General features: G+C 42.7%; 1 protein-coding gene across 2 annotated transcripts in view; it reads right to left on the reverse strand.

Moving 5' to 3' along the window:
- Window positions 1–1,021: 1,021 nt before the first annotated feature.
- MARCHF5 (membrane associated ring-CH-type finger 5) overlaps window positions 1,022–24,685 on the reverse strand; it is a 109,684-nt gene continuing 86,020 nt past the window's right edge. Inside the window, exons 3-6 of one of the 2 annotated variants that reach the window (XM_082267604.1) lie at window positions 23,850–23,980; window positions 7,933–8,116; window positions 4,590–4,756; window positions 1,022–1,723 (exon numbers count right to left, since the gene is read on the reverse strand). In XM_082267604.1, coding sequence (XP_082123730.1) covers window positions 1,607–1,723; window positions 4,590–4,756; window positions 7,933–8,116; window positions 23,850–23,980 — 599 coding nt within the window. In that variant the 3' untranslated portion in view covers window positions 1,022–1,606. The remainder of the gene's footprint in view (window positions 1,724–4,589; window positions 4,757–7,932; window positions 8,117–23,849; window positions 23,981–24,685) is intronic. The other variant, XM_082267603.1, reaches the window with a different exon arrangement.

Genomic DNA, 24,685 nt, shown 5'->3' on the forward strand with positions numbered 1-24,685 from the left:
AAATTATTATTTTGCTTCCCAAAGATGTCACAAATTCTTGGATCCAATACGTTTTTTGTACACGAGTCATGTCTGCACTACTTCCTCCTCCTAGTTTTAATTGTGCAGACTTCAGTCATACCTCAGCCAGAATTGGGGGCGCTGTCCGAAAACCAATAACAACCCATTTTAGTTCTTGTGGTACGGTCTTTTTCTGCATGTGTGCTTAAATGGCGGGAGGTGCCTATGTTCAGGACCCAAGGAATAAGGTGAATTCATGCATTCTATCGTTCCTGGATACCCTAATGAAAATTTGTACTGAAAGAACAAGAAAGCTGCCAATGCTGACCACTTCTACTGAAAATGCTAGCTGGCTATTCTGGTGATCAAATTGGTTTAAAGTGATAGAATGTTTTATTTTTTTTCAACAACATGTTATTACCTGCCCTGTGCAATGGTTTTGGACAGAGCAGCCCCAATCCACCTCTTCTTGAGACATCCCATCAAAAACTATGTTTAATTAAGCACATATGTGATGTGAATCCTCAAACCCCAGGAACGATCTTTCTATATTTCCAATTATTGCAATTCATACATACGCCTACCATACTTCCAAGTGGGAGGAGGACCTATGATGTGCAATATTCAAATCTGGGTCTCCACCTTCTAACTTTGAAACAAATTACAAAGTTCTTGAGAAGTGGAATTCAGTTGCATCCAGGATATCTAGAGCCAAACTATCTTCTTATTGGTATAGGGGATGTCAAGCAGAAGGTATACTGTCTAGGCTGATCAAAATGTTAATACATTTAGGGCAATCACGGAGAAGGTTTCAGCTGACAGAACCACTGGTGTCCCAAGAATCTTTCACTAATTGTTAAGAGGATTTTTTCCATTATTGCAGGAAACAGAAGGACCCTTTTAAGTGACCGATAATAAATATTCTGACTCAGTTTAGATACACTTCAGTTTGACAAAGACAAAGCACATGCATTGCAAGGCCAAAAAAAACAAAAAAAAAAAAAAAACAAACAATCCTTGGAAAAGTAAAACTAATAACTTTAAACCCAATCAGAGTAATCACAAAGGATGCAGTAAAATGGGTAAAAAAAACTGCCTAGAATGACCATGGCGCACCTCCCAACAAATCTCTGTACATTCTATAGACATTTGCTTTTGGCAGCAACTTTTAACTCAAAATGATTTAAAAAAAAAAAATCTTCTTGAACTCTTAGCTTAAGCCATTGTGCAAGTGTTAAAAATATAAAAATGGCAACCCAATGCTTCAGTTTCTTTCTTGGTGTCACTCAGTCTCCCCTTCTGGTGTATGCTTTGTTACATGGGATGTATTACCAGCAAAATGCAAAACTGAAACGACACAACATTAAGACGGTGTGAAGCAGTGTAAAGAGAAGACGTGTCCTGCAACCCGCTCATTGTTTACAGTACTTATCCTGCCATACAAAAGTGCTTTATTGCATCTTGTGGAAAAAAAAAAAAGAAAAAAGGAAAACCAAGGGCAGCAGCATGTGGTAAATTCCCAGAACTGTGCAATGGCGAGGAGTCACTACGACACAGTAGAACCTTGTGCACGAGATTGTACAACACACACAGATGGTAGTGAGAATTATACTTCCTCTGCTTCTGGGTTGTTGAGGATTTTTCGGTGAGCCTGGCGCAAGTACTGCTGCTGCTTGAAATATACCTTGAAAGCTCCTTTTATGGCAACAAAAGCGATTCCCCCCTAAAAATGTAAAAAAGAGAGCACCACATTAAAACTTGGTAGCAGGTACAATATTTCAAATGCAAAACGGTTTCTGTTGTACCACCATCACAACCCGGGCCAGGCTCTGGACATTTAAGGTTTTACATAATCCTAACAATCAATAAGGTTTAAATTTATTTTACCATCCCTCTCCCTGTATCTTTTTCAACTAATCCAGTACCGCTCAACCCTCAATTTCTATATTTTATTGTGGAGAACCTTGTTCTTATTAACTTAACAGATGTGGCACTGAATTTGTTCCTATGATCAGCTAGCCTTGATACCCTCTGCCACAACTCCTGCTCTGTAATTACATGAGAGATTAGAAGGCTGGCAAACTGCCAAATTACTGCTGCAAGGGATTAACAGGATGAGCCTGAGCAGGCCTAGACACAGACCTATGGTGTGAAATGCTCCACAGTGGCTGCAGCTACAGAGGCCAGTGGAGGCTTGTTTTTAAAACGTACCGGTATTTAATCCTCATTAAGAATATGGTAAAACCTTAATGTTCACTGCCTGGCCACAGGTTGATTTCAATGTATATGCTAAAGCTCAAACTTTTTACTAGTGTAGGGTAGGACTGAAACCCCAGTTAGATTCATACTGCTCTCTACATTTCCTACCTAGAGATCCTGCCGGTAACAGCACTTCCTGTTGCAAGCTGACATTACTAAAGGCCCATACGAATGATCAGAAAATCGTACAAAAAATACAGCTTCTGAAGCAATGGTATGATAAACTGATTGATAGTACACAGCTTTCGAGAGCCGATCATGACAACTCATGCAAAATTATCCGATGAGACAAGCACGAACAATTTTCCTGCAGCTAACAGATAGTACGATTTTCATTTAATCAGCACAGCTTTCGTCCGAAAATACAATACAAATACAATACAACACATCAACAATTACATCACTTCTGAATTTTTATTCTATCAAACAGAACTTTCGGACCTTAAGTAACCTCTTAATATTCAATAAGGATGGCAATATCTTTAAGATTGTACATTTAGTAACCTCTTAATTTTCAATAAGGATAGCATGCAAAAAAAAAAAAAACAGACATTCATTCATCTGATAATCTCATTGTGTGTATCAGGCATAAGTGACTTCCTCACTTTTAGTAGCTGTGTTGTCAATCTGCCATGCAAGCTCCTTCAATAGGCCTTTGGCCATCCTACCTGACAGTGGTGTAGGAAGTGCTGTTATTGGCAGGATCTCAGGTAATAAACTTAGATTCACAAAAAAATGAATGGCTTAAGAAAACCATGTACAAGGATATATGATAGCATAACATAATTGAATATAGATTCTGGGTATATATACAGTTTAGCAACTATTTCCACATGCATGTGATTAAGGCCTCATGCACACTGGGCTTAAAAAAAAAAACGCTGCTTATACAGGCATTCTTTCTTTCAGCCTGTAGAAGCAGCTTTGTGTAGCCTAGGTGTCCATGCACATTTGGGCAATTACAGGCATATACTGAATGTAGAGGAGCATTTTCACTGCCTCAACCTATCCAAAACAGAGCTCATGATATTTCCTCCCCCACCTGCCACTTACCCCGTTTTCTCTGTCAAAATCAACGGCATAACTATCAACCTGTTCCTCCATGCCAAGGTCCTAGGTGTAAACCTGGACTCTGAACTATCCTTTTGGCTCCCAATCCAATTGCTGTCCAAAGCGTGCCGCCTCAACCTCCGCAACATCTACAAGATACGCCCCTTCCTAACCAAGCCATCACAGAGCTTCTAATCCACTCCCTGGTCATCTCTCGATTCGATTACTGCAACTTCCCCCACGTTGGCTTACCTCTAAATAGGCTATCCTTCCTTCAGTCCATCATGAATGCTGCTACCCATCTCTGCCAATCCCTCCATTGGCTGCCACTCAACCAACAAGTTAAATTCAAGATACTAACTTACAGAGCCATCCACAACCTGGCCCCCAGCTACATCACCAACATCACAACCTAATCACCCTCTTCACTCCTCCTAAGACCTCCCTGCTCTCTAGCTCCCTTGTCACTTCATTTCATGCTCGCCTCTAGGACTTGTTCTGAACCTCTCCCATCCTCTTGAATGTTCTACCCCAATCTGTCCGACTATCACCTACTTTTCTCTTTTTTTCAGACGATCCCTGAAAACTCAGCTCTTCAGAGAAGCCTATCTGGCCCCCACCTAAGAACTGTACATTTATTTTTGCCATCAGCACATCCCGCACAGTTATTACCTCTTGTATCTTTTGACCCCCCCTCTTAGACTGTAAGCTCTAATGAGCAGGACCTTCTGATTCCTACTGTATTAAAGTGTATTGTATTTGTACTGTCTACCCTCAAGTTGTAAAGAGCTGCGTAAACTGTTGGCGCTATATAAATCCTGTATAATAATAACTTGTGAGAGAAGCTTTCGGTCAAAAAAAAAACGTTTGATGTGCCTAAATTTGGCGTTTAGGTGTGCCAAGAATTTTTTAGTGTATATTTTTGTAGTGTTTTGGGGGGGAAAACGCTTATAAATGCAAACGCTCCTAAACATGTGTACAATGTGCTCCATAGGACCGGCTTTTATGCAGCTTTTTTAAGCTAGCAGTTCTGGCATTTTTTCTGCTGCCTAGTATGCATGGACCCTACAATATTTTAATTAAATCTTCAGAAATTTATAGAGGCTGCAGAATGTTGCTGCTGAATTTATCATTAAATTACAAAAACGTATGAGTAGCAATTTTACATGATATATTAGCAATTTTTATAGGATTTTTTTTTTTTTTTTAAATAAAAGTGGAGTCTTCCTTCAGGCCAAAACTTTGCAAGCTTAGCATTCACAAACTCACAAAACACTCACCAGAATTGTCCTCTGTAGATTGGAGTTAACACTGCTAAACATCAGTTTGCCAACAATAGTAGCGATGGTGGGAAAGACCAGAGCTCCGCACAGTATGCGAGTAGCAGAGACATGATCTGCTAGAGGGTTGGCCTCAGCTGGTACACGAGGGACAGGACATCCAATTCCTGAAAGAACAGGCAGAATACATTGATGCATAATAAAAACAAGTGTCAGAAAATAGGTGTAAATAATGGATGGAGTCCTATCCAAGATTAACCATTTGAAGATTTACCCCCCTTCATGACTATGCCATTTTTTGTGATATGGCACTGTGTTACTTTAACTGACAATTGTGCGGTCATGCAACACTGTACCCAAATATGTCCTTTTTTACCCACAACTAGAGCTTTCTTTTGGTGGTATTTGATCACCACTGTGTTTTTTTTTATTTTTTGAGCTACAAACAAAAAAATAAATAAATAAATAAAAAAACTGACAATTTTGAAAAAAAAAAAATATATCTATCTATCTATATATATATATATATTTTTAACTTTCTATTTTAGGACAAAAACATTAAAAAAAAATTATTCAAAAAATTTAGGCCAACATGTATTCTGCTACATATTTTTGGTTAAAATAAATCCCAATAAGCGTATATTTATTAGTTTGAGCAAAAGTTATAGCATCTACAAACTATGGGATATATACTGAATTTTTTAAACTAGTAATGGCGGCGATCAGTGACTTATAGAGGGACTGCGATATTGCGGTGGACAGTTGGACACTTTTGGGGGACCAGTGACAGTAATAAGTGCTAAAAAAATATGCACTGTCACTGTACTAAGGACACTGACTGGGAAGGGGGTCAAACCATCAAGGGCAGTGATGGCAAACCTTGGCACCCCAGATGTTTTGTAACTACATTTCCCATGCTGTTCATGTACTCTGCAGTGTAGTTGAGCATCATGGGAAACTTAGTTTTAAAACATCTGGGATGCCAAGGTTCGCCATCACTGATCTAAGGCAATCAAAGGGTTAACTGTGTGCTGAGCCAGTGTTTTACTGTACTGTGTGTGCAGCTTTTACTCAGAGAAGTGATGGATTTTTCTTTGAAGGAACACAATCCATCCCTGCCCCCCTGTCAGAACAGAGATCTGTTTTGTTTATATAGGCAGATCTCCATTCTGAATCTCTCTACCTGATGATCAGCGGGTGCCAGCGGACATCCAGTGATCGTTACCTGCAGAACGGCTTCTGCTGTCAGTAATCACAGCAGAGGGAGTGTGCGTGCCTCCTAGGCAGAAGTTTAGAATCACACACACATACATACATACATACACACACACTTACACAGGTGATTCTGCGCAGGAGGGCCGCCCTGCAGCAGAAAATCTGCTATAGGGCGGTCCCTAACTGGTCAAAGCCACTGCTCCTCAAATTGACAGACACCAGCTGAGGATTTCAGAAGGGCATCTTAGGCCGCCTTCACACAACTGCATTGAACACCTGTGCTTTGTGTGCGGGTAAACACGGCCCTCTGGACGGGTGTATGGCACACTATGTCCGTGTGAAAGGGGCCTTACACAGTTGGGTTTTGGAAGACAAAAAAGAGAAGGCTTTGGCCAGCTTAAAAATGCTGGTGAGATAGTTTTCAAGCTAGTTGGGAATCTCTTAAAACAGCTGGAGCCAATTGCCAAGTATAGAAAGTCTAAGTTTGCTAGTGAAGTCTGCTCAAAACTCCCAAAAGATAATGCAGATAAGAAAAAAATGATCATGAAGCTCCTGATGGTCTTTTGTGAAGTAACTAAAGAGAATTTACACCAACTATTTTTTTTTTTTTTTTTACCACCAAAAAATCTAACATAAAAGCACTCTGTGAAAAAAAGTTTATACCTTGCCTTTCTGGTAGGAATGGGAGTATGAAATCTTACCCTCTTGAATTCTTCATATCATCCATGCAATTCTTTCAGGTGTGTAATGTAATGTGCACTCTCCAGGTGCCGTGGTCCCCCTGCTGACCCCTACATCACTACTATGGCCTGTAGTAATGTAGAGATCAAACAGGGGCAACCAGAGCAGCTGGAGGGTGACATGCCACCTGACACACTGGTAATGTCAGATAGCAGCAGTACTCCTAGCTCCTAGGAACATATGAACACATCAGCAGTGAGAAAGGTGTATAAAGTGGTTTCTTTTACAAGGTGCTTTTGTTCTATTTTTTTTTTTCAGGATCGCTTTAAAATGACCCAGTCGTTTAAAATCTCCAAAACAAAAATTTGAACCCGCAAAAAGTGGATACTTGATTGTGTCCATGTCACTAGAATCTGAGGACCGGGGCCTGGTTCACATCTATGTGTTTTTTTATTGCTTTTTCAGAAACGCACTACAGTCCATTTAACATGATTTCCTCTGGGACGCTTTCACATCCATGCTTTTTTCAGCCGCTGTGTTTTTGGAAAGGGTCAAGGACTTTTTTAAATGCAAAACGGTGCGTTTTTGGTTCATTAGACTTAAACAGAGAAGCTGGCGAAAAGCATGTAGAGTGTTTTTACAGCGATTTTGTGTTTTCTAATGTGTCCAATAAATTGGGCAAAAAAAAGCATTAAAAATGCAAATCGCATGTGCAAAAACGCAAAACGCACCACAGAAAGCACTGTGGAAATGGATCAAAAGCAAACTGCACATGTGTGAATCAAACCTGATCAAGAGAAATCCTCAGCTGATGTCCACTGGGCAATAAACACTTAGGCCCCTTTCACACAGGTGGACCGTTCAGATCCGCCTGTTCGTTTTTTTGGCGGATCTGAACGGTCCCCCCATGCATTCTTATGGGGCATCGGATGTCAATGGAGACATTTCCGCTGACATCCGACCCGATCCCATCCGTCAAATCTGGACGGATGGAAACCCTATTTTCCATCCGTCCAGCGGATGGGATCGGATAAGAACGGACCGACGGTCCGTTGCCATCTGATTTCCCCCATAGAGATGCATGGGGAACTGAGAGCAGTGTCTCCACACACAGCGCGGAGACACAGCTGTCCTCCTGATGCTCAGCGGGGCATCGGCGGCTCGATCCCCTGCTGAGAAAAACGGAATCCGTCCGACGGATGGATAGTGTAAAAGGGGCCTTATGGAAGTGTAATTTTGCTTGGTGCCCCCTGGTTTCTTCCACAGACCCATATGTCACTAAAGCACATAGATGTGACAAAGAAGCATGCATCAAGAGACAGACATTGGGATTTTATCACATTTTAACAAATGATAAAAAAGTATTAGAAACAAGCTCAGCAGGCACATTGCTGTAGGGATCACAATTTCTTCATATGTTTTACCATGGTAGCTAATCCTCACTTACCTGGAAATATGCTGTTAAGAATCTGTAATTTGTTGGAGTATTTACGCCACAATCTGAGCACATAGTCTTCCCAGCGAATCATCTTGCCCAGAATTAACATTACAGGAATGGTGGGTAGACCAATCAGCAAGAAGAGAGGATCTGCCCGTTCCATCACATCTAGACCTTCCTTGTGGCCTACAACCTGCAGAATGCGAAAAACACTCAGATCATTGGACCCATCACCAGAACAATGTCACATGGAGGACAAAAAAGATGGGAAATCCTAACAACTTATATCTGTAATTTGTTAACAAATATCATTCATCAAATATGAACATGGCATATTTTCAGAGTGTAACTGCTAGAACAATTACCCAGTCATTTATATATGTAAATATATACACCAGCACTTCTGTTTTCATTATAACCATCAGTCTAGACATGTCGCCACTACAGCTCTTATCAGCAGAAAGGAGACCTTTATCACTCAGTCCCACCTTTCTGTCTATAGTGCAGTTAGTCTGGAGCTGCAAGGAGCAAGATTTTATAGATGACAAATTTTATATTAGATTATGAAAAGTCATGTGTTAAAAAGGATGTATTTCTGCAGCCAGGTTTCCATGGTATTGGCCTAACTCCAGTTTCTTTCTTTTGTCAGTTTCTTTAAGTGACATGCTCCGCCGTTCAGATATCAGCCCCCTTGTTAACCAGAAGCTTTTATAGCTGGAGACTAGTAAAACACACAACTGTTATTTCAAGGGACTGTAAACCCTTACATACACCAAATGAAGTGACTGGTCTCCGGTGATACAGAGATTAAACAAATCCTTCTACAAAAGTTGTACCAGTTTGTCTGCAGCCCTCACCTTTCTAAAACACACAGATCAAAGGCTCAGCAGGCATAATTGGAGACTTCAGTGGAGGGAAAGGACACCCCCTCCTCTACACAGTCTCATAAGGAAACATGCACAGGCTGGCAACCACCTTCTGTGTGCTGCAGGGGGGTTAAGAGCTGTCTCTTATGAGATTCTTTGGTGTTTGGATTACCAGTCAGAAGTGTCTCATGCAGATATCAGAGGAAGAAGAGGTGACATAAATCACACTCCGTGCTTTGGATTGAGGCAAGTACACACTATAGAGTGAAATGCTCAATTCATTTTTCCATTTCAGATTTTTAAAACAGGGGTGCATGCGGCCCGCAACCTAAAATTAGGGAAGTACATGCCCATTTCTCTGGGATGGCAGGCTGGCAAGCACACATCCCCATGAATGAGTTGCCAACCCAAAGCATTAAAGTGCATAGAGCCACATCGGCCACAGATGAAGCAAGTGGTCGTGAAGGGAGCAGGAGCCACATAAGCTAATGCTTCCTCTGAAGCACTGGCTTCTGTCCCAGGAGTGATGCCAAATGCACTTCACCTGGTCAGTGTTTTAAACATCACATTCACTTCATTTTCGCAATGAGCATATTAGCACTTCTAAAAAAAAATTAATAAAAAAAGCTTCAATGTGCATGCTGCTGCTCCAGGTGGGTCCGCCACACAGTCCACTTCACCTTCAGTGTATTCAGGTGCAAGCACTGCTCATCCAGCCATGTGCAACAAATGCAATTGGATCGAAAAGGCTGAACACTTGAAAACTGCATTGACTTTATTGATAATCTTTAAAACGCCATTTACAGCAACACCATGACACCGTAGGAGCAAGGAAACACAGTTAACGCATTTCGTGCTGCTAGCGCTTATACACAACTATAAAGGAGGATTATTAAGCTGCTCTCACACTGATCTGTGGGTACAGTGCAGTGCACCTGTGGCTTTCCTGCTTCTTAGCCGCACTGAGCCATAGACTTCTATTATACAGTGCACTCGGAAAGTATTCACAGAGCCTCACTTTTTCCACATTTTGTTATGTTACAGCCTTATTCCAAAATAGATTACATTCTTTATTTGCCTCAAAATTCTACGAACAATAGGACAAAATGACAACGTGAAAGAAGTTTGTCTGAAATCTTTGCAAATTTATTAAAAATAAAGAATGAAAAAAAAAAAAAAAAAAACATGTACATATGTAATCACAGCTTTTGCCATGACACTGAAAATTGAGCTCAGGGGCATCCTGTTTCCACTGATCATCCTTGAGATGTTTCCACAACTTGGAGTCCACCTGTGGTAAATTCAGTTGATTAGACATGATTTGGAATGGCACACAGCTGTCTATATAAGGTCCCACAGGTAACAGTGCATGCCCGAGCACAAACCAAGCCATGAAGTCCAAGGAATTGTCTGTGGACCTCAGACACAGGATTGTATGGAGGCACAGATCTGGGGAAGGGTACAAAAAAATTTCTGTAGCACTGAAGGTCCCAATGAGCCCTTACGTAAATGGAAGAAGTTTGGAACCACCAGGACTCTTCGCTCAGATTGGCCAGGTGGCCCGCTCTAGGATCGGGGGAGGGCCTTAGTTGGGGGGATGACTAAGAACCCGATGGTCACTCTGACAGAGCTCCAGTGTTTCTCTGTGGAGAGAAGAGAACCATCAAGAACAACCATCTCTGCAGAATTCCATTAATCAGGCCTGTATGGAAGAGTGGCCAGACAGATGCCAATCCTCAGTAAAAAGGCACGACAGGCTGTGTGGAGTTTGCCAAAAGGCACCTGAAGAACTCTGACCATGAGAAACAAAATTCTCTGCTTCAATGAAAGATTGAACACTTTGGCCTGAATGGCAAGTGTCATGTCTGGAGGAAACCAGGTACTGCTCATCACCTGGCCAATACCATCCCTACAGTAAAGCATGGTGGTGGGATTTTTGAGTGGCAGGAACTGTGAGACTAGTAAGGAATGAGGGAAAGATGAATGCAGAAATGTACAGAGACATCCTTGATGAAAACCTGTTTCAGAGCCCTCTGGACCTCAGACTGGGGCGAAGGTTCATCTTCCAACAGGACAACAACCCTAAGCATACAGCCAAGATAAAGGAGTGGCTATGGGACCACTCTGTGAATGTCCGTAAGTGGCCCAGCCAGAGCCCAGACTTGAACACGACTGAACATCTCTGGAGAGAAAATGCCATAGTTTACAAAATCACTTATGGCGCTTTTCCACTGCATGGAACCGAACGGTTTGGCTCACTTTTGTGCTTTTCCACTGCTGGTACCGCATGGTATGGTGTAGGAACGGTTCAGTACGGTACGGCGGCGCTTTTCCACTGCATGGAACCAAACGGTACGGCTCTCAAAAACAGTACCACCTCGATTGTGGTTCCAAGAGGTACCATACCCGGTACCATATGCCACAATCCTTTGCATGCAGTCACTACTAGCCACTGATTGGTCAGAGAATCGTTGTTATCCCACCCACTTAACTCTAGTACTACTTTAGTGGAAAAGCAAACCATACCGTACCGAACCGTTCCAACACCGTACCATGCGGTACCAGCAGTGGAAAAGCAAACCGGGCCAAGCAGGGCCGAGTAGAGCAGAGCCGAGACTTGCAGTGGAAAAGTGCAATTAGGTTGCCCTTGCTCTTCAAAAGGTTGAGCACCCCTAGTTTACAACCACTTTAACATAATATGAATCCAATCGCTAAAATATCAGCATTAACATGTTATTGTAATTTCAAAATTAATTTTCAGTTTTTTTTTTTTAAAACTAACTCTGATTAAGCCAATACGGTTTTATCCTGCTATGAACGCACTTAAGCAGGCACCTACAATTATAGGATGACAACGCTGCGTTACTGTCTGCCAAATGTTCTGTGTTGTCAACTTAGTTCAAACTCTCTCTTTGGGAATGCTTGACCACTCTTCCAAAAGTGCATTTGTGAAGTCAGGCACTGATGTTGCACGAGAAGGCCCAGCTCGCAGTCTCGGCTCTAATTCATCCCAAAGGTGTTCTATTGTGTTGAGTTCAGGACTGTGTAGGCATGTCAAGTTTCTCCACCACACACACTCGCTCATCTAGGTCTTTAAGGCCCTTGCTTTGTCCATTGGTGCGCAGTCATGTTGGAACAGGAAGGGGCCATCCCCAAACTGTTCACACAAAGTTGGGAGCATGAAATTGTCCAAAATGTATTGGTATGCTGACGATTTAAGAGTTCCCTTCACTGGAACTAAGGGGCCAAGTCCAACCCCTGAAAACAAACCCCTCACCATAATTTCCCCTCCACAAAATGATTTCTCTTCCAACCTCAGTGCCTGACCTCACAAATGCGATTCTGGAAGAATGGTCAAACATTCCCATAGACACACTCCTAAACATTGTGGACAGCCTTCCCAGAAGAGTTGAAGCGGTTATAGCTGAAAAGGCTGGGCCAACTCAATATTGAAGACTGGAATGCCATTAAAGTTCATATGCCTGTAGGCAGGCCAATACTTTTTACACTCGTGTGTGTTTGTTTTCAGCGGGAAAGTGGGGGACACAGCTCCAGCACTGAATGCATTTAACAGCAAGGGGTGCTGAGGCGTGATGGAGGGTACATCCGCCCAATCTGAGTACTCCCCATTTATCACCACCCTCTGAACTCGCACCTGGAGCCAGTTTTCAATACAGGAACTCACCCTATGGTCCCACTAGAGGACGTCTGTCTCTCAGGCTACCCTCATGAAGTCTGTTTCTGATTGTTTGCTCAGAAACATTCACACCAGTGGCCTGCTGGAGGTCATTTTGAAGGGCTCTGGCAGTGCTCATCCTGTTCCTCATTGCACAAAGGAGCAGATACCGGTTCTGCTGATGAGTTAAAGAGGTTGTAAACCCATACAAATTTTTTTTTTTTTTTTTTTGACCTGAAAGAGAAACACATAATGAGCTAGTATGCGTCGCATACTAGCTCATTATGAAATACTTACCTTAGAACGAGCCCCCGCCGTGCCGCCCGCTCAGCTGAATGACAGGCGACATGTCCAGTCGCCCGTCTTGCGGGATCACGGCATCCGGCCATCTGATTGGCCGGAGCCGCGGTGACGTCACCCGCGCGCGGGAGCCGACAGTCACGGCACGGGTCTCTGAAGAAACGGCACCAGCGGCCGTTCCTTCAGAGCGCATGTGCCAGTGACGTCACTGGCTGCATGTAAGGTAAATATCTCCTAAACGGTACACGTTTAGGAGATATTTACAGTACCTATAGGTAAGCCTTATCATAGGCTTACCTATAGGTAAAAGTGTCAGAGGAGGGTTTACTTCCTCTTTAAGGACCTTCTACAGCCTTGTCCAGCTCTCCTAGAGTAACTGCCTGTCTCCTGAAATCTCCTCCATGCTCTTGACACTGTGCTCGAAGACACAGCAAACCCTCTGGCAATGGCACATATTAATGTGCCCTTCTGGGGGAGGTGGACTGCCTGTGCAACCTCTATTGGGTCCAGGTATCGCCTCATGCTACCAGTAGTGACACTGACCCAAGCCAAATGCAAAACTAGTGAAAAACAGTCAGAAAAAGATAAGCAGGGAAAACAAAAAGGTCAGTGGCCTCCACCTGTAAAACCATTCCGGTTTAGGAGGTTGTCTAATTGTTGCCCATATAGATACATACATACACACACACACACACACACACACACACACACACACACACAGTATCTCACAAAAGAGAACACCCCTGACATTTTTGTAAATATATTATATCTTTTCATGTGACAACACTGAAGAAATAACACTTTGCTACGATGTAAAGTAGTAAGTGTACAGCTTGTATAACAGTGCAAATTTGCTGTCCCCTCAAAATAACTCAACGCACAGCCATTAATGGCTAAACTGCTGGCAACAAAAATGAGTACACCCCTAAGTGAAAGTCTAAATTGGGCCGAAAGTGTCAATATTTTGTATGGCCACCATTATTTCCCAGCATTGCCATAACGGTCTTGGGCATGGAGTTCACCAGAGCTTCACAGGTTGCCACTGGAGTCCTCTTCCACTCCTCAATGACAACATCACAGAGCTGGTGGATGTTAGAGACCTTGAGCTCCTCCACCTTCCGTTTGAGGATGCCCCACAGATGCTCAATAGGGTTTAGGTAGGGAGACATGCTTGGCCAGTCCATCCCCTTTACCCTCAGCTTCTTTAGCAAGGCAGTGGTCCTCTTGGAGGCATTAATGGGGTCATTATGTTGGAATACTGCCCTGCGGCCCAGTCACAGAAGGGAGGGGGATCATGCTCTGCTTCAGTATGTCACAGTACATGTTGGTATTCATGGATCCCTCAATGAACTGCATCTTCCCAGTGCCGGCAGCACTCAAGCAGCCGCAGACCATGACACTCCCACCATCATGCTTGACTGTAGGCAAGACACACTTGTCTTTGTACTCCTCACCTGGTTGCCGCCACACACGCTTGACACCATCTGAACCAAATAGGTTTATCTTGGTCTCATCAGACCACAGGACAAGGTTCCAGTAATCCATGTCCTTAGCACCATTTTTAGAGGAGGCTTCCTTCTGGGATGACAGCCATGCAGACCAATTTGATGCTGTGTATGGTCTGAGCACTGACAGGCCGACTCCCCTCCAACCCCTTCAACCTCTGCAGCAATGTGTCCATTTCCCAAAGACAACCTCTGGATATGACGCTGAGCACGTGCACTCAACTTCTTTGGTTGACCATGGCGAAGCCTGTTCTGAGTGGAACCTGTCCTGTTAACCCGCTGTATGGTCTTGGCCACCATCTTCCAGCTCAGTTTCAGGGTCTTGGCAATCTTTTTATAGCCTAGGCCAGTGATGGCGAACCTTGGCATCCCAGATGTTTTAGAACTACATTTCCCATCATGCTCAACTACACTGCAGAGTGCATGAGCATCATGGGAAATGTAGTTCCAAAACATCTGGGGTGCCAAGGTTACCCATTACTGGCCTAGGCCATCTTTATGTAGAGCAACAATTCTTTTTTTTTGTCATATCCTCAGAGAGTTCTTTGCCATAAGGGGTCATGTTGAACTTCCAGTGACCAGTATGAGAGAGTAAGAGCGATAACATCAAATTTAACACACCTGCTCCGCATTCACACCTGAGACCTTGTAACACCAACGAGACACGTGAAAATGGCTAATTGGGCCCAAGTTAGACATTTTTACTTATGGGTGTACTCACTTTTGTTGCCAGCGGTTTGGAAGTTAATGGCTGTGTGTTGAGTTATTTTGCGCGGACAGCAAATTTTGCACAAGCCGTACACTCACTACTTTGCATTGTAGCAAAGTGTAATTTCTTCAGTGTTGTCACATGAAAAGATTTAATAAAATATTTACAAAAATGTGAGGGGTGTACCTGATTTTGTGAGATACTGTGCACACACACATTATATATATATATATATATATATATATATATATATATGTACACACACACTTAAACTGAATGGGTTGTTTTACAAGGTGGGGGTTCATACACACTAACATTTGTGCAGTAATGCACAGCAAAACATCAGGCCAGTGAAAAAGCATGAAAATGTATTTGTGATCATTTAATCAACAGTCCAACATGGAATACTATAAATCTACAGGTAAGCTACAAAATCCATTTAAGCAGAGCTGCATTAAACCACTCTGGAAATACAGACGCTAATGGCTGAATAATGACCCGTGGAGCTTCTCGAAAGTGACAGAACCTGAAACGTGTCGTACATCTGCAATACGGCACATATGGCGCTTCACCAAGATGTATAATGAAGCACTGGAGAGCCTTAAACACTTAATGGGCTGCCAGAACCTAACAAAGCATCAGGAAAACAACCATCCCGCCTCCGCTCTCCTCCACGCCGTCTCTGTGAGTAATCAGTTATATATTTGGTATGCAAATACACACAACAGGAGCCCACAGAAATTGGCAGAAAATCAAAGTCAACATTGACATAATTAGCACAGATGTTAATTAACAATGATAATCATGGTTAGCATTTTCTTTTTTTATATTTTGATTACTCATTAGTGGGAAGAAGGAGATTTTCTTTTTTAAACAAAGGAAATTTATGGTTTTTATGGTTCAGTGGCTAATGCAGTTATTTTTTTCAACGGCTGTATAAACACAAGCATTGTCATTAGATTGAACTCCCTTGTGGCGCCGGAGTAAAAGGATCTCAGGTGATGGGCTGGGACTGTCCTTTACATACTGGAAGATTAAAGCTAAGTGCAGACACCTGAATCGGCCAGCTCCCACAGCAGGAAATACATGTGCTGACAGACACGCATTCCCCTGTGCTTCAGTTTGCATTTACCTGAATGTTCAATAGAATGCAGGTCCAAGCAAAGTGCAATAACCTCAGCACAATCAGCTGTTCCAGAGTTCAGGTACCTGCATTACAGCTTCTACCAACCATACAAGTTTACACACACTACACTGATGCTGAACTATTTGCAGTCAGCCGAAATGTAAATCCTAACTGAATGACTTTAAAGCGGAGTTCCACCCATTTTTAATAGGTTGGAATACATAGATCTATGTAATCCCCTTTAAAACGGCTTTTACCAATGGAAACTTTTTTTTTTTGCTAGTAAATACCTTAATTTCGGCTTTATTCCTCCTCTCCTCACTTCCTGGTCCAATCGGCGATGACGTCATTCGGCGATCCGCAGTGTCTGCTGGGATGTATTCTATTCCAGAAATCTCGCAGGGCGGAGGCGAGGCGGGGCGGAGGCGGGGCAGGCACGGCTCAGTACAGATACAGCTACTGCGAGATTTATGGAATAGAATACATCCCAGCAGACACTGCGGATCGCCGAATGACGTCATCGCCGATCGGACCAGGAAGTGAGGAGAGGAGGAATAAAGCCGAAATTAAGGTATTTACTAGCAAAAAAAAAAAAAGTTTCCATGGGTAAAAGCCATTTTAAAGGGGATTACATAGATCTAAAGTTCCAAAAATGGGTGGAACTCCACTTTAAGGGCTCATTTACAGGAACTTGGCCCTCTGAAGAGCGATCTGCAGTGGATCGCTTTCCAGAGAGTGTTTGACTGGCATTTAGGAGGCATTATGTTGCCCCCTCACCGCCTGTTTTAATCCTCTGCATTGCAGTCACATTCAGTTGAATGGTCTACGTTGAACAAGCAGTACCAGCCGCCAAATTAAAAAATAAATAAACATGTTTTACTCACCTGCTCGGTGTAATGGTTTTGCACAAAGCAGCTCCGATTCTTCTCTTCTTGGGTCCCCTGTGGTGCTCTTAGCTGCTGCCCTGGAACTCGTGTGTGCTTGCTCCCAAGCCGCCTGTAAGTCCATAAGACACACAAACGGTGCTCTGCCCCGCCACTTGCTCCCTCATCACTGGCTCTGATTGACAGCAGCGGGAGCCAATGGTTCCTGCTTCTGTATCAGAGCCTATGAGGAGCGAGAAAAATGAGAGAGCCTCAGCTTTCGTGCACATTGCTGGATCAAGCTCTGGCTCAGAAATGTATTTAGGGGAGCTGCTTGCAAAAAGTTTTTTTACTTTGCTGCATAGAATGCAGCAAGGTTAAAAAACACATTTTGCCTTTACAACCACTATAAAAACAATACAGCTCCACAGGAAAAGCTTGCCATGTATCTGCTGAGGAAGGGAGGTCACTGGAAGAAGGTCATCACAATTTCCATGATAGATTTCATATCAATATAAGAATCCATCCTGCAAAAGAACAGCTATTATATTTTCTCCAGTAGCAGGAAAGCCATATTTGTGCATCAGAAAGAGGATCTGAAACCCCCATGGGTAAACAATTGAAGGTTTAGAAAATTAGATCTGGTTATTTGGGATAAAGCAGCCAAATTGCATAAAAACAATTAGTTATGCAGAAAAGGAAGTAGCCATAAAGGTTTTATTAAAAGTGTTTTTCCTTTGACTGGATTTTATCTTTACGTCACTAAAAAAGATGTAAACTTGCTTAGTAAATAGAAGCACTGTAAAGACTAAATGGTGAAATAGGTGGATCAAAAGATTGGAGCACAACACCGAAATATTAAATTCCAAAAATAGGGTGTTTTTTATTTACAAACATGTGATACAGTAAATTTTAAATGCGTTTCAGGAGCCAGGTTTTTTTCCCCTTCCTCAGGGCTTAAGAGGACTATTAAAGCGGTAGTATCCTGCTTTTTGACACTTTTACCTACAGGTAAGCCTATAATAAGGCTTACCTGTAGGTACAAATAATATCTCCTAAACCGGCACGGTTTAGGAGATATTTGCAGTGCATGCAGCCGCTCGCGCGAGCGGCGCATGCGCTCTAAAGGTCCGGGGGGACCTTTAATTATGTTTGCCGGGAGCTTGCCGGAAAATCACTCCCGCGCCCATGCGCATGTCATCGCGCTGGAGCCGTCTCTTCCGGCCAATCAGCGCCAGGGGCCGCCAAACCCGGAAGAGAGGGCGAGGGATCATGGCAGCGCCCGCAGCAATGTCCGGGGGTCCGTGTCGGGGCTTTGTTCTAAGGTAAGTTACACATAATGGGCTAGTATGCGATGCATACTAGCTCATTATGCCTTTGTCTTGCAGGTTTTTTTTTTTTTAGGGTTTACAACCGCTTTAAGGTTGAATATTAAAGTGTAACTAAAGGAGTTTTGATTTGGATAAAGTTATAAGCCTCTTTAGGTTTTTTTTGCCATCTGCATCCCATTAGGGAGCATTCCCTTCACTTCCAGTTACATTGCCAAAACAGGAAGTAAGAGGATGTCACCCCAAAATTGTCAATAAAATAGCAAACAGAAAAAAATAAAGAGGATGAATATTCCAAAACAGGGGCACAGACAGCAATAAAAACTGACAGGTGTTTTAACCCTTCTCCCATCTATTCAAAACGTTAAAAAAAAAAAAAATTCTTGGCCCCTTTCAACAGCTGAAGACTAAACAGAGGGCCAACATAGCAGCTTAGGTCTTGAATATACTGCCTACTGCTAGGGACACTGCCTACAAGTTTGCAAGCACTCCCTGCATTTATGTGGGTTTATGCTCATCTATGTAGGTTTTCTGCTGTCCTACACTTCAAAACACACAGAAAAGGTAATCAGCTTCTCTCCAAATTGGCAAAAAGCCTTTATGCCTCTGGCAGGGGCATAAAGCTGAAAGCTTCTCCAGAGCAGGCCTGCTATGAATAGACAAAGATTTTTTTTTTTAAGGTGCTACTGAAGATGTTGGAGCTAAATAGAACTATTAAAACTGTTTTCTCCAGAAAGCAGCACCATTTCCCTAGCGTTACTGGCAGCCAGAGGGTTTGTCTTTGGATCTACTTTTCTTTCCTAGCAGAAAGGGCAGCAGCATAGAATGATAGCAGAGTGGCACAGCTGCCTTCACACAGATGTAAATTCTCATCTACTGATTATATCCTAAGAGAACAAATAAAAGAGCAGCTAATGATACTGCTGGGATTTTACATACATTGCTTGCTACATTCCTGCGATTTTGTGGGGCAATGGCTTGCTAACATCTTGAGACTGGTAATTAAAATGCATCTTATTTAAGCAAAGCGCTTTAATGACCCACACAATAGAGGGCCAGCCTAGGCACACAACTGCTGTCACATCAAACCAGGATTTTAATAACTTGCAATGTAAACTTCCATTTGCAATAAAACCAACTTTAATTTTTTTTTTCTTAAAAAGTACAGCGAAACAGGTTGTAAGGTTTCCTTGATCCCTAAGCATCACAGGACACATGCTGGGGAACTGACAAAGCTATTAGCATAACCACTTTGGTTATCTGCACCACCCATGCTTGTGTTCAGAGTGAAATCGGGTCTTCATCTAGTTAAAGTGATTGTGGCCGTTTTCAATATATGAAACTGTAGCAGATGCCCCCTCCAGATTGCACAGGGCATATGAAATGTGAACTGTCTGTCAACAGCTCACATGACTTTCTGTCTGTGCAGTATGAACATAGCACAATCAGAGCCTTTATTTAAACAGGTAAAGCTCCTTAGAATGAAAAATAATGCCATTATGCTAACCCCATTAAACACAGGATTATCAGTCCTCCTCTCAGGTGAACGAAGGGGCGGGAGATGGAGAAGCAGCTGCAGCCACCCTGCTCTGTATGCCGAGTCTGCAGCAGACACAGCACAGAAAACAGAGCAGATCATTCCTAAGTCACAAAAGGGGCCTGTACAGTGGGTACGGAAAGTATTCAGACCCCCTTAAATTTTTCACTCTTTGTTATATTGCAGCCATTTGCTAAAATCATTTAAGTTCATTCTTCTTCCTCATGAATGTACACATAGCACCCCATACTGACAGAAAAACACAGAATTGTTGACATTGTTGCAGATTTATTAAAAAAGAAAAACTGAAATATCACATGGTCCTAAGTATTCAGACCCTTTGCTTTGACACTCATATATTTAACTCAGGTGCTTTCCATTTCTTCTGATCATCCTTGAGATGGTTCTACACCTTCATTTCAGTCCAGCTGTGTTTGATTATACTGATTGGACTTGATTAGGAAAGCCACACACCTGTCTATATAAGACCTTCCAGATCACAATGCATTTCAGAGCAAATGTGAATCATGGAGGTCAAAAGGAACTGCCTGAAGAGCTCAGAGACAGAATTGTGGCAAGGCACAGATCTGGCCAAGGTTACAAAAAGATTTCTGCTGCACTTAAGGTTCCTAAGAGCACAGTGGCCTCCATAATCCTCAAATGGAAGACGTTTGGGACGACTAGAACCCTTCCTAGAGCTGGCCGTCCGGCCAAACTGAGCTATCGGGGGAGAAGAGCCTTGATGAGAGAGGTAAAGAAGAACCCAAAGATCACTGTGGCTGAGCTCCAGAGATGCAGTCAGGAGATGGGAGAAAGTTGTAGAAAGTCAACCATCACTGCAGCCCTCCACCAGTCGGGGCTTTATGGCAGAGTGGCCCGACGGAAGCCTCTCCTCAGTGTAAGACACATGAAAGCCCGCATGAAGTTTGCTAAAAAACACCCGAAGGACTCCAAGATGGTGAGAAATAAGATTCTCTGGTCTGATGAGACCAAAATAGAACTTTTTGGCCTTAATTCTAAGCGGTATGTGTGGAGAAAACCAGGCACTGCTCATCACCTGTCCAATACAGTCCCAACAGTGAAGCATGGTGGTGGCAGCATCATGCTGTGGGGGTGTTTTTCAGCTGCAGGGACAGGACGACTGGTTGCAATCGAGGGAAAGATGAATACGGCCAAGTACAGGGATATCCTGGACAAAAACCTTCTCCAGAGTGCTCTGGACCTCAGACTGGGCCGAAGGTTTACCTTCCAAAAAGACAATGACCCTCAGCACACAGCTAAAATAACGAAGGAGTGGCTTCACAACAACTCCGTGACTGTTCTTGAATGGCCCAGCCAGAGCCATGACTTAAACCCAATTGAGCATCTCTGGAGAGACCTAAAAATGGCTGTCCACCAACGTTTACCATCCAACCTGACAGAACTGGAGAGGATCTGCAAGGAGGAATGGCAGAGGATCCCCAAATCGAGGTGTGAAAGACTTGTTGCATCTTTCCCAAAAAGACTCCTGGCTGTATTAGATCAAAAGGGAGCTTCTACTAAATACTGAGCAAAGGGTCTGAATACTTAGGACCATGTGATATTTCAGTTTTTCTTTTTTAATAAATCTGCAACAATGTCAACAATTCTGTGTTTTTCTGTCAGTATGGGGTGCTATGTGTACATTCATGAGGAAGAAGAATGAACTTAAATGATTTTAGCAAATGGCTGCAATATAACAAAGAGTGAAAAATTTAAGGGGGTCTGAATACTTTCCGTACCCACTGTACCTCTTTGTAGATTACACTTAGGCTCCATTCACAACAGCGCGACTTGTCAGCCTGACAAGTCGCGGTCCCTCGCAGTCCATTGACTGCTACAAGACCCGTTCTAATAGGAGCGACACAAGTCGCTCCGACTTAGAAAAAGGGTCCTGTACTACTTCGGGGCGACCTCGGAGCGACTTGCATAGACTTCCATTATGTTTAGTCCATGCAAGTCGCTCCGAAGTTGTGGTGCATGGGAATGCACAAGTCGCCCCCGAAGTAGTACAGAGTCGTGTCGCCCCAGTGTGAACCGAGTCTTAGGATCTGCTCAGTTTTCTCCTTTTCTTTTTTAAATCCAACGTTTATTAAATAACAAACATTACAGAAAACACAAGAATCGTAGGAGCTATACTGCATCATCTCTTAACAACAGATACAGTGCAAAGTTGATATACAAATTGTGGGATAAATATTTATGCATTAGAACCAACTTTGAAATATTTTTTAATCACACACCAGCAAATAAGTACAGAGGTCCCCGGGGTTCAATCACCCGGCCGCTAGGCCTTTCCCAAGACTACCATAGGACAAACCCCACTATCAGGCAACATATGCAAACCTATGACCACCCACAATAAAATAGTTCAGATTTTTGATCGCACTAAACAGGATAAAAAAAAAAGGAAAAACCGAATAAGTATGAAAAAAAAAAAGGGGGGGGGGAATCAAAAGAGGGGAAAAAAAGCCATCAAGAAGAAGAGAAAGAAAAGAAGACAGTTGAGAGTCTCCCAGAGGTCAAATAGAGAGAATGCTCTGAACTAGACCTGCATGATCCTGTCCATCAACAGTTGAGCAGGGGCTAAGCCCGGACAATCTAACCGGTCCTGCCAAACTGCATGAAACTTCCTGAGCGCATTTCTATGGCGGTATGCCAATTTTTCTCGTAACAGAATCAAGTTCACTCTAGTTATCCTCTGTGCTACTGTGGGGACCGTGGGGCTCATCCAATAACTAGCTAACACTTTTCTGGCCAGGTATAATAAGCGTTGAACCATAGTGTACGTGCCCGGTTGATAGGGCTCCGGGTCTAGTATGCCCAGTAGGCACAGTAGAGGATCAGCAGACAGCGAAACATGGGACACCAGCGAAACACATTGCATAATCTGTGTCCAATATTTGGTCAGTTTTGGGCACCTCCATATTAGATGAATAAAATCGCCCCTATGTTGGCCACATTTTGGACAAAGAGGTGAGTCACACCGACCCAACTTAAACAAATGTACCGGCGTACGAATAAAAAATTGGGAAAGTTTCTGTGAAGCAGATAAGGACACGGTAGGAAGCACTCCCAGAGCTTGATCCCATTGATCCACATCTATAGTCCCCAGGTCCTCCACCCATGCCGCCCTACATCTCAGGGATGGCGGATCCTGTATACATGAGAGAAGCCACTGATATTCAGTTTTTTACTTAAAAAAAAAAAAAAGTAGCACAGGATTTATGCCTGCGCCACTCTTTGTTAATTCCCTCCCATGGGGGTTAACATCTGCAGCTGTAGGCACAATATAATCCTTGTAAGGCAAAAAAAAAAGTCTAGATCAGTGTTATAATGCAGAACCATCTTGGATGCAGTTGTCCACATTGCTCCACTCAATATGGTTAAATGTGGCGTAAACCCTTTATTTCATTATTTGTGATGGAAGGGTTGACATAGAAATACCTGTAAATTGTGCTAAAGACATTGTAAAGCTATTTTTTTTTTTAAATTAAAACAAACATGATATACTTATCTGCTTTTTGCAATGGTATTTCACAGAGCGGATCCAAACCTCCTTTTCGTAGGTCACCTGTTGGTGATCTTGGCTTCTCCTCTTCTCTGCATTCACAGGAAACTAAATTAATGACGCAGTGGTGTGGGCGGGGCATCGCACAGCCACACTGTTTTCAAAAATTGACAGTGGGTGTGGGGAGAAGGTCCCCTGCCCGTTTTCACAGAACAGGGAGTGCTGTTGTTGGTAGGTGGGTACCTAAGAGCATTTTATATCCTAGAGAAGGGTTTAACATGCTCCTAAAAGGTGAACTTAGCCTTTAAGGACACAATGCATCTAAATGGAATAGATCACACACACTAACATAGTTCTATTCCATACAATTAAGAAGCATATATTACAGTTGTCAGTATATAGATTTAAAAAAAAAAAAGAAATAGAGATGCTCAATTGGTTGTTAGAAAAGCTTCAGAGAGATGTCATGGGTAATAATTTGACTTACCTGCATTACAGTCACTGCTCCATATGTGACAGCTGTCCAATATATAGATCCCACCATTATTCCAGCAGCAGCAAAAGGGCACGCTTTGGATATCAGTCTGTCTGCAAGGTCCAGCATGTAAACGACAGGACCTAGAACAACAAAGGAAAAACAAATAGTTTGTTAGATGTACAGAAGCAATCCAAAGACGTCTTACATAATATAAGAAAGCGTGCCACCTGAAATTATCTTTTAAGGTTCATTCAAATCAAGTGCGACTGCACTGGGTGGCTGTTCCAGCTCAGGCCCACCGCACCTCCACTGCTAGACCAGCCTCCCCTCCCATGTGGCCGGTTCCCACCACTGTGTTGCAGTGGTGCGCACTAAAAAAAAGTGCTGCAAGAAGTAAATTTTTTTTTTTTTTTTTAGTGCAGCGCGAGTCACAGCATGCCGGCTGATAGAACTATATGGAAAATATGTGAATAAACTGCGCTAACTTAAAACTAATCTGTAAAGTAAAACACAATATAAAGCTGCTAACACTCCAACCGACAGATATGGTGATCAAAATATTAAAAAAATAGTGCAGCGCTAAAAATGAGTAAATGTGTACGAAGTAAAACGTGAACAATTAAACCAAAATGCAAAAAATCTAAGTCCAGAATGTCCATAAAGTGTAAACTGTAACTTGAAAAAGGTGTTGACTCCATGATGTGAAATAACTGCAACAAATGATAAATCCCTCAACAAAGGAATAAGGGAATCAAGATGTGCTCACCAGATGGTATGGACCCAAAGTACTGTACAGCAAATGGGTCATACAGGCTGTATATGTAAATGTCCTCGGTACCGAATAA

The sequence above is a fragment of the Pelophylax lessonae genome (genome assembly GCF_965119305.1).
Source record: "Pelophylax lessonae genome assembly, chromosome: 9".
Taxonomy (NCBI): domain Eukaryota; kingdom Metazoa; phylum Chordata; class Amphibia; order Anura; family Ranidae; genus Pelophylax; species Pelophylax lessonae.